The sequence below is a fragment of the Conger conger genome, chromosome 10 (assembly GCF_963514075.1).
Source record: "Conger conger chromosome 10, fConCon1.1, whole genome shotgun sequence".
Lineage (NCBI taxonomy): Eukaryota > Metazoa > Chordata > Actinopteri > Anguilliformes > Congridae > Conger > Conger conger.
Window position 1 is genome coordinate 20,469,961 of NC_083769.1, and position 11,379 is coordinate 20,481,339.

Genomic DNA, 11,379 nt, shown 5'->3' on the forward strand with positions numbered 1-11,379 from the left:
AGGGTTAGTTCAGGCATCATGCAGTATAGATAAATGTGTTTACTGTCTATCTTTTCAGGTGGAAGATAGACAGTAATTCAGCTGTCCTGTCCTGGGAGCCCATTCTACCATTGTCACTCTGATCATAACTGTAAAAATAAGGCCTAATAACATGGCTATTATTCAACAGCTAAAACCTATTTTAGCTAATTAGCTCATTTATAATAATTTACAGCAAATTTGCAACTGAAAGAAATGTGCAAAATGACGTGTAAAAAAGGAATTTACTTTAAAACATGAGTAAATATGTTTGAAAGTTAGAGCAGCATATCTTTGATTAAAAAATGCAGGTAATTCCACCTTTCCAAAGACTTCATGAGCAGGGTTGTGTGTTTCCTGTTTCTCTGTAGTCTGATCACAGTACTGTGTGTCCATTGCATGCATTCAAATCCGTTCATTGGTTTTGAGGAAACATGCAAGACTGCAAAGGCTTAAACTGCTTGTTCAGCTCTGTTTAAGAGGTACAGAAGAAACCAAAGAACATTTTTAATGCTGCCTGTGTGATATGGTCTGACATTTCGGACTCAAGAGAGGAACTGCAGGAACAAACACCCTCAAACCACAACACTGTTTATCCCTGCCCCTTCTCTGTGAATGTGCTGATGTTGAAACCAATGTTGAATTTATACAGCAGTGGAGATTACAGCAAAAATATCACCGTCTCAGTGAAATTACATAACAGGCTTTTTTTTTAACCCTGCAAGTAGCTACTATGGAATGCTTCTCTTTATGAAATATGTGCTGTTGAAAGCCTTAGCTAGCTAGCTTGCTTGCTTATTAGGTTTTATCTGATAAATCATTTTATATAGCCCAACGTCAGTCATCATCTTCAGTAGTTCGCTAGTTTAGATTCCATATTACCTGAGTAGCTAATTACTTTCCCGGTTGAGCAGAGTAATGTTAGCTTAGTAAGTGAGGCAGTAAGCAAATACCTAGGCTTACAGTAGCTACCTCTGCATGTCAAAAAAACTAAAATGCTGTTGTTGTGCTGATACATTTTATGCACATTTTATATGGAATGTTATAGTTGATTGGTCAGGATCTTACAACATGGTGCAGGTTCTGATTTCAAATATTCACCAATTGTTCATGTACTCAACACAAGTGAACTGCATTTGTCATGATCACTTTATATTTTGGTATTCATTGGCTGCTTTTGTCCAGATTTACATCCATAACAGGTGGATATACACTCATCGATATATCGGATATACACTTTATTAGGAATTTATTACTTATTTTTTAAACCTCTACTGCTGTAGCCTATCCACCTAGAGTTATGAATGAACGCATGAATAAGTAGGTATAATAAAGTATCATCATAGAAATTAGCTAGCTAACCAACTGCACTTCAGATATCAGTCGCTAGTCGGATGCGTGTTACATTACGATCAGAAGAGTCACAACGTTATAGTACAAGCTCATCGCAAATGTAAGGATTTTCTCTGTTATGTTCTTGCATTCTAAGAGGTTGACCTGTTGGTGCACTTGTAAGTGTTAACCTCATAAGAACATGAGTGCATAGGTACACGATTTGAGACAGAGCCTTAGAAAATGTATTCCAACAATTAGAAAATTGGTAGTACTGGCCCTGAATGCTGATTGGTGAATAAGCCATCCTGCAGATATTCTTGATATAGCATAGAGAAATAGAGTGGTAATTTTCCCTTTTCATATTCCACGAACATGAACATTGGAGATATACACAAATTATAATCAGTCTGTAATAGCAGATGACCTTTGTCTATACCAATGTCTAGAAAGATGTGTTAGGATGTGTTTTAAAAGTATGATGCAAATTGAGCCATGCTATATCTGGCTTTCCTTCTGCCATGTTCTATTTTCTATTCTTGTTTACATGGACTGTGCACAAGCATGTCACAAAAATAAGTAGCATCCTGGCACTAATAGGCAAGGGAAGGAGATCTGTAGCTGTATCCCATGACAAATTAATACCATACTGCCTGCATTTAGACCCTCGACAAGAAAACTATTTTCACTTGGACTACTTTAGAAACCCAGCAGTTTTCCTTATAATTTTATACCTTGGGATAATGCCTTTCCCCCCTACACTTTGTAAAAATAGGTACTTCATAAAATCATCAAAGAAAAGATTGATGTTTTTACAGCCTGTGCAAAGCTCTCACTGTAGGCTGGGGTGAAAGGGCTTATCCTTATGAAGAGTCAGACACACAATTCTTTTCTGATTTTAATCAAATCCAAATCAATTTGTTCAATTATGACTGGCATTGTGATTGGTGTATTATTGGCCCTTGTGTTATATGCATAACAGAGCAGAGTTGAGCTGGGTCTGAATACCTCCATAGCCCCAATTGATTAGGCTCCAGATGAGATAATTCAATGTGAGAAGGAATCCAATTCATTCAACGCCACCATCCTGTGTTCACTGGCTTGCTAACATCTATCGATTGCATTAACTGTGCAGAAAACAACGCCTGCTGACTTTGAGAAAGCCGATAGCTCTCTATTCAGGTAGGGTGGTATTATGGTAAATGTTCATCAGAATAATAAAAAAGAGGCATGATTACATATTTATGAGTTCACCCAGATGAGTCAAGGAAAGTGTCCAGTTTAAAGTGCTCCAAAGGAAGATCAATTCATAGGTGATAGGCTGAAGGCAAGAAATTGTGAGTTTGAGTTTGAGTATCAGTCAGGTGGACAGGGTTTAAATGATGAGTACAGGTGATTAGCCTGACTAGCTTCAATATATATCCAGCTGCTATGGATATAAGCAGCCAATGAATACCAAAGTATACAAGTGATCTGACAGGTGCAGTTGACTTGTATTAAGTACATGAACAATGGATGAAGCAGAGGCATCACCTTCAGTAAAATATGTGCCTGATTGAAGGCAAGAGAATAGAAACCTTTGTAAATGTGATGCATTTAATGGTGGGTTCTATTCAGTGAGAGAGGAAAGGTATTCAGTACTTCAGTAAGTCAGCGCTAAAACATCCTTTTCTTCAGTCAGAAACATTAGATGCATTAGCTGCTGATTTATGTACACTATTCTTCTATAGAGACAATATTCTCCAGTCAAATTAGGAACAATAACATTATTTTATCAAAACATGAAACAAGCCTCTACATAATTTCTTTTCTACAAATAGTACAAGACTAATATCATGGTTACAGACTATGCTTTCTGTATTCCTATTTTTTTATTAAACACCATCTTAAGTCACACATACAAATATTTGTATTTTAAATCCATGCTCACAGTCATTTTTCTTTGGAACGAACCAAGATACTCAGCATGCACTGAACACTTGTGGATATGTTCGCACATGACATTTTTGTTTAAAACATTAACCATGTTTTTTAATCATAAACTTTGCATGATTCCTTTTTCAAATAACTCAAGAAATACTCAAATGTGAAGAAATACTCAATGTCATGCTAGTGTATTTTATTTTGATGACTGCCTGTAGAATAGGGTGCATATTTTGAATTGTCATTTAGTAAATGTTGCATTCATAGTACAGGAAAAAAGCTTGTATATGGAGACCTGTCCACCTAGAGCTAATAATAGCAACAATAATATTTAGTTTGTTGAAAAAGCGTATAATTAAGATAATACAAGCAAAGCCCTACATAGTGTGCACTTTCATAATTTGTTATTTGAAATATCAAAGGGATATTTGTACACAATGTTGCATAGCCAGGCTAGTCTCTCAGCTGTCTCTCCATGAAATCTGAATCTAAAACATACTAACTTCTGAATTATCACTGCTGAATTATCTCTGCAAACAGATATCTGCGCATCTCGGGTATTTAAGTATTTGCTCAGTATAGTTGTACCATGGTGAGTTTCTTGCCTTTTAGGGAGTGGGGATGCTGCTTCTCTGTGTAATTGCCTAACACACAAAACCGATTATGGTTGAGAAAAAGGTTTTTAAAGCAATTGTTTGTACAGGCACTGTCTCATTTTACATTTTACATTACATTTTAGTAATTTGGCAGACGCTTTTAATCCAAAGTGACTTACAAGTGCGTAGGTTAAAATGCATTTCTATTAAACTGTCCCTGTTTGACCATTCTTCTATGGTCTGGAGCAAAGAAATAGTCACACATGCAAATTGACGAGTGCTGGAGGAAGCAGCCACTTCACTTAACTTTAATAGTTGCTTGTTTTTTTAACTAATAAATACATGAAGCCATTATAGTGCATAACCTGAAGGTATCCCTGCCCAGAGAGATACTCAATAGCAAGCAGCCACTTCACTTAACTTTAATAGTTGCTTGTTTTTTTTTTAACAAATACATACATGAAGCCATTATAGTGCACAACCTGAGGGTATCCCTCTCCGGAGAGATACGCAATAGCAAAAAGGAACCTTCTCCATGCCAAGCAGAGTTCCCCGCTGCCTCTCGGCTGGCCCCGGCGGCTGTCAGTACTTGCAGCGGAAAGCGCAGCTGGCGCCGAAACAGCAGATGATCTCCTTGAAGGTCTTGCGCATCTCCTGACTGCGGAAGGCGTAGATGACAGGGTCGATGACAGAGTTGCACATGATGAGCACCAGGTAGGTGGTGAAGTGGGACATGTAGCAGATGCAGTAGGGGTCCTTGGGGCAGGCGATGATGAGGATGAGGTGCAGGAAGAAGGGCGCCCAGCAGCAGACGAAGACGCCCAGCAGGATGGTGATGGTGACTGCGCCCTTCATGCAGGTCTGCTGGCGGACCACGCCCTGGGCGGGCAGAGCGGCGATGCGCTTCACGTGCAGGCGGGCCAGCAGGAACATGTGCACGTAGAGCGTGGCCATGAGCGCCAGCATGGTGAAGAACATGGTGATGAGGCAGATGATGACCGTCTTGCTCTCCGAGTAGACGATGAAGATGATGCCGCAGACCACGCAGGCGGCCCAGATGGCGCCGATGGCCAGCAGGGCCTTGCGGACCGTGACGATGCTGTGGTAGCGCAGGGCGTAGAAGATGGTGATGTAGCGGTCCACAGCGATGGCCAGCAGGTTGCAGATGGACGCCACCAGCGAGATGCAGATCATGGAGTCGAAGACGTTGTCCATGAGCTGGATGAAGCGGTCGCTCACCACCAGGTAGCGGTTGTTGAGGACGGAGATGACCGCCGTCTCCAGCGAGTTGGAGACGCTCACCAGCATGTCGGCCGCTGCCAGGCTGCAGAGGAAGAGGTACATGGGCGAGTGCAGGTTCTTGTTCTTGGCCACAGCCAGGATGACCAGGATATTCTCCAGCAGGCTGACTATGCCCAGGGTCAGGAAGACCTCAGGCTGGATCAGGACCTGCTCGCACAGCCCTGTAGCGCTGCGGTTGCCTGTGTCGTTCGCCACCCCTGTGCCGTTCATTTGCCGGGTCTCAACCTCGCTGTGGTCCTCAGGTCAAGCCTCCAGAGCTGGAGCGGTTCTCCTCTAATGATCTACTGGCCGCTCCCTTTCCCTGACTGAGCCCATCATGCTCGCAGATCGGAGACTGAGGGAGAGGGAGAGAGAATGAAAGAGCCCGCCTTCTGCCTGCTCAGACCTTGAATGTGTGAATGGAAGGGGAGACACTCGGCAATACTCAATACACACAGGCGGACATCACCGTCAGCAAGCTCCTCCTTTTTTGTTAAAAGAATCAGTGCTAGCGACTGCTGTCCACTCCTATGATCTAACAGCAGTGTGAGACTGTGGGAACCACAGCACGTGCAGCCCCTGTCAGTCACATTACAAGACAAGCTGCACATTTCAAAATCTGAACATGTACTGTATACTGGGCGGAATACCCCTACTTATGCAAATAGGTTATGCTGAAATCCATCTGCTGCTTAATGCGCTATATCCTCAATGTCTCGCTATATTAATTCATTCCAGTATATTTAGGTTTATGCATGTTTGTGTTGAATGGTGACACTAATTATTTAGAATCTAATCTCTTCTTTCTGCATGTGCTTTTATAAGTTGCATTGTGTCTGGGGATCTGCTAAATGTCTAATTGAAAATGTTATATTTTTTGTGTCACAGAATTTGAGTTATTTGTAGAATTGTCAACGCTTAAATCATTCAAGAAATGCCTGATACTATAGCTGAAAAACTGGTCTGAAAAACAGCTGAGCCTCTTGACCATGGCTGCATGCTTTTTTGCATTTAATGGCTGATTAAATCTTTGCATTAATAAGCTGGTGTACTGGGGTACCTAAGTGTGTGTGTATATTCACTGCCGAGCACACACACTTCAAAGGTCAACTTTATTTATGATGTTATTTTTACAAATAAATGTTTATGTGTTCCCTCTATATATTAAAAATGATATATTAATTTTGACTGCTGCTCTTCCTCCAATTATGGAAACGGTTGGATTATTCCATCATTATGAGTTAATACTAAAATCGGAGTGAAGTCAGGGTGGAATAACTCTGACAGATAGGTGGAAATATCAATAACTTAGTGTCTGATGATGAAAGTTTCAGTTTTCCAAGCTTTCCTACTGTGTGCTGAGACTGTCAATTTGGTCCAACTGAATATGTATTCTGATACTTTGGGAACTTAGCAAATTGACTTCTGGTAGGAAGGTTATTCTAATTCTGGTTTACAAGGCTTATGCTATGCTATGGGTGCATACCATTACTAAAAAAAATGCATACTCCTTTACTCCACTACAACCCTCCTCTATTCCATGCCCTGGAAACTTATTTATAATTACATATAGCGTCGTACCCAAAGGCTAGATTGCTTACAGTGCATAACAGTTTGTTTTTGTGGCTCATAGATAAATTTGGCAATTTAAGAACAGGTTTATATATTTGTGTGTACATTAAACCAATTAGCCTAAGCCATTATTTCAGTATGTGCCAATAAATTTGATTTCAGATGTTACAGTGGAAAATAATAATAATGGAAAGACAGAACATGCTTGTTTGCCTGTAATTTAGAATTTATTTTATTTTAAAATTTGTTTTGGCAGGCCAACATTATGTTGTACGTTGTGAGGTTTGAGTCTTTGATAAGTGGCTGTCATCAATTTTACCGTAACAGGGGAAGGAACACTGGATATATCAAAACTGTTTACAGTGTCACTCGAACAATTGACAGGGGCACAATTATTGATCTCAACACATTCCAGAATCTGTATTGTAATTACAGAAATGGTAATTGGCTATGTTAAAATGCTTAGCCTACACATATCACCATAGGCTATGTTAAGGTTGACAGTTGCCATCCAAAAAATATCACAGAAAGCGCTCAATGGAGGAAATGGTGTAAATGGAAAAATAATATTACGGATTAATTTTGCTGCATTATTCATAATACTGTTAGAATCTTCTAGAATCCTTGCTCTGCAGCGTTTCACCAGCAATTGTGGCTAGAGCAGCGGTTTCAACATTGTTGCCAGGGACGCTTGTCAGAATTGACTCATGATAGTATGAATTGGAGCTACAATGAATGAGGTTTTTTTATTAAATGCAGCACCTTGAACTTTTAAAACCATTAAAAGGACTGCCAGCACACTACAGTGAATGTAGAAAATGTTTGGAATACATGTCATTTCCTCTGATAGGCTGAACCTGTGAATCCTAGATAAAGCTATTATCCCCATTTAATTTAATCTGTTTTCATTAACTTTAATTAGTGAAGATGAAGTAGACCAAACTAAAGAGGGAGGCTGAAGAGGGATTTTAACTGAAAAGTGGGCTTATTCCAAGAGCATATCCTTTGTGGAAGTATTGCCTGATGTATATATGATTGACCTGTGGATCCACCTCTCTTCATCTGCAATGCATCTGTAACTGATTTGGCTACCGAAGTTTGAAGGAGCTGGGACATTCTATTTGCATACTTCACATTCTCTCAATTTCCCCGTCTTCACTTCTTGTCCTATCCTCTCTCAATGTGCATCTGGAATGGCCTCCCACCCAAAGGACATGGGCTAGCCAGTGCTCAGTAATGTCCCATGATAAAATTGATGAAAGGATTACTCAAATTGTGTAGAGCAACAGACAGTGTACAGTTAGTCAACAGTCCAGTACAATACTGGTCCTGAAAGACCCATAAAACAACGCATAGCTTGTCACACATTGACACGAATGGTGTACACCAATGACCTCACAGAGGCTCACTTAGTTCAGCCAAAAACAGGATACTGCTGTTTCAATGGGCTAAGTAATGAAGGCCTTGGATGCTGGAGGATTAGAAAAACATTACCTGGTCTGATAAATCCCAATTCCTGCTGTTTAAGCCTGATGGAGAATAATATCATGAGGGCATCCTTATTGTTTGGTACATTTGTATATTCTGTGTATACTATATACACAGTCTGTGGTTCAGGCCCTGATCCTGGCAGTTCACAGTGCCTGTTGGTTTTCATTTCACCTTAAAATGAGTAATCAGTTTGTACCCAAGTAGGTGAGTAAAATTGATGCAGAGAAATGGAGCTAGTTCAGGCAGACAACTCGAGAAGCGCTGCCCCCTCACATGGTGCTTACGTCTAATGGGAGGAGCTATATAAACCACCAACCTTACCTCTTCAGGCCCTTGCTCATTCTGCTGTTGTTCTATCATGCTGTGCTGCCTGCTAGCTCTTGTTGCCCTGCTCTGAAAATGCCCTGCTTCCTGGCTCATGCTGTTGCCACATTTTATATTTGCATGTGCTTGAATTATCCTGCTTATGAAGCCTTGTTGTAGGGGGTTGTAGTCACTCCCTGTTGTTTCGGCTGGCTTACAACTGGGAGTCATGAGAGTCAGAGCCTTGATGCCGAAGTTTATATTTACATTTAAGCTCAACAAATATTGCTTAATTAATCGTGAATTGTCTAACTGAACTGTAATCGGCTTTAATTGGCCAATTAAGTGCTGAATAACAACAAAAACCAGCAGACAGGATTGTGCGCTAGGTTCAGGGTTGAGAACCACAGATATACACTCAGTGAGCACTTTATTAGGTAGACCTGTACACCAGCTTGGGAATGCAAATATTTGTTAACCACACATTACAATAGTAGTATGCAAAAGAGCATCGCTACACACAATGCGTCAAACCTCTTAAGTGTATAGGCTACAGCAGCAGAAGACCAATATGTTTACAATTCTAATAAATACCCAATAAAGTGCTCACTGAGTGTATAATCTCTAAAAGACATTGAAATTGAATTGAAGCCAAACTAACCTGTTATGGTTTCTGTGAGAATGAAAACATAATGATTTTTTTTTTCCCAACTGAATATTTTTCATTCATAATCTCAAAATATGGTGTTGGAAAAGGATTTCAGCGCATCTCTCAAACACTGAAGAGCTCTCGAACAATTGAACTGCATGTCTACCTTTGTTTTTATGTCTTTCATATGGAGATGAAGCTCAGTGCTCTTCTAAATGCGGCTGTGCGCTGCAGCTCTGAATACATCTTTATTTATATAACGCTTATCCTAACAAACGTTATAAAGCACTTCACAGAGATATAAAAAAGATAGGATAAAAGATAGGCTATTAAAATCAAATTAAAATAACATTAAAATAATAATAATAAGAAATAAATTTAATAAAAAGAAAACAGATAGAAAACACCATGAAAGAAATGCTAGTTCATGTGAGCGGGTCATCAGGAGGTTATTGAAGGGACCTGTCAGAACATGTAGCCATAATCTCTGTGCTGACCTTTTATGTACTGCTTGACCAGTCAAATTCAGTTGTGTCCAGGAAGGACTTTTACTTCAACCTCACAAAGAAAAGTACTTCTAATGCTGCAGCATTTTGCAGTCAGCGCTAGGATCGGCTCCTCCCCTTACCCTTCTCATGTCTGCTAAAGCTAAGCAAACCGTGGCTTGGTTCGCATGGGAATGCCTGGGAAAAACAAGTTGATGCTGGATGAGGTGTTTGTAGGCCAGTAGGGGGCACACTGTGCCACTGTGCTGTGGAAGGTTCCGGCCTTGGGATGAGACTTTAAACTGTAGTCTGGAACTACTGAGGTGGATCATTAACTTTCACACTTCTCAAAATAGCAGGGGTGTTAACCCTTCTGTTACCTAACAACTTTGATTTCTCATGCTGCAAAACATGGCATAAAAATAATCAATGGATTCAAACTTGATTTGTAAAAACATCCCATCAGCCTGCATGATAGGACCAAAACAAATTAGGATATATATATATTATTTTAAATGCTTGGCCCCTTTCAGTGCAACATGTGGGGGTGTATGGCTCTACACGGGTTGCTGCTGGTTTTCATCTAGGTCAAAGTAAAGGGATTAATCGCTATGGCATTTAAAACAGAGCTGCCGCTGGTTCAGGAAAGGCAATGTGCAGGAGAGGCACCTCTGGTCAACAATGCCTTTTAGATTAGTCTGCCTGTTTGGTCATTCGCTGAATTATCATTTCATACAATGACAGAACACATTGACTAAAATTACTGGGTTGTGGGCACAGAATAACAGAAAAGAAAAGTACTCATAATCCTATTTTCCACATGTTGTTCTGCATTTAATAATTGAATGTAACTGGATGGGCAGCAATGAGCCAGGTTCCACTGCAATGTCACGAATGGCGTAAAATGGATGGGTCTTGTTGGTCAGAGTGAAAATTCTTCACCGTAATGGTATCGAAATAATTCATGTTGAACGTAGGGGGAGGGGTGATGTTTAAACTTTTAGACAGTGTTGTACGGCAGGGGTTCACAACCTGGGGTTTGGGGCCCTTTTAGACAACCTGGGGCAAACAATAAAGGCTGAGGCCATCTATAAGAAGGGTCATAAAAAAAAAGAATATTTTTGAAAAAAATACTTAACCTTATTTCTGATGGGTCTCATCGGCATATGACAGACCATATTAAATGCCTTATAAAGTGTAGGATTAAATATTTAACCACAGATTATTAAAGGGGATGGCTTCATTTGTGTTGAAGGTCAGTGTATGTTAACTGGAATAGAAGAACAGAGGTCAGCCCATGTTAATTGGAATAGATGAACACAGGTCAGCCCATCTTAATTGGAATAGATGAACACAGGTCAGCCCATGTTAACTGGAATAGATGTTTGATGGTTTTCTTTGAATCAGGTGCCCGAGTGGGTGGAAAGTGGCTTCTGCTTAGCACTGATAATTTATCCATGACTCATTGCAATTACAATTTCTTTCGAAGAGGAAAATGGATATACTTTAAAGTTATGAAGCTTCATGAAAGCTATGGGTCAGGAGGACTTACATTTTATTACATTGACAAAGCTCTAGAGACATACACCTGTCCTCCTACCTGCCTGTCTGTCTATAGGGTGTTAGATAGTCACTGGCTTTCCAGTAGTACCATGTGGCAAGGGTGTTAAATAGTCACCGTCTCTCTTACAGTACAGTGTATTCTGTAAGGTTTATGTCGTCACTGGTG

At 40.2% G+C, this 11,379-nt stretch overlaps 1 protein-coding gene across 1 annotated transcript; it reads right to left on the reverse strand.

The window, feature by feature from the left end:
• Positions 1 to 4,451: 4,451 nt before the first annotated feature.
• Positions 4,452 to 5,381, reverse strand: mc3r (melanocortin 3 receptor). The gene has a single exon (XM_061258011.1). It carries the CDS (start codon positions 5,379 to 5,381, stop codon positions 4,452 to 4,454), a length of 930 nt encoding a protein of 309 aa, XP_061113995.1.
• Positions 5,382 to 11,379: the final 5,998 nt, after the last annotated feature.

Bases quoted from the DNA above. Each gene is read 5' to 3' on its own strand.
- mc3r (XM_061258011.1), bottom strand. From the start codon at position 5,381: ATGAACGGCACAGGGGTGGCGAACGACACAGGCAACCGCAGCGCTACA.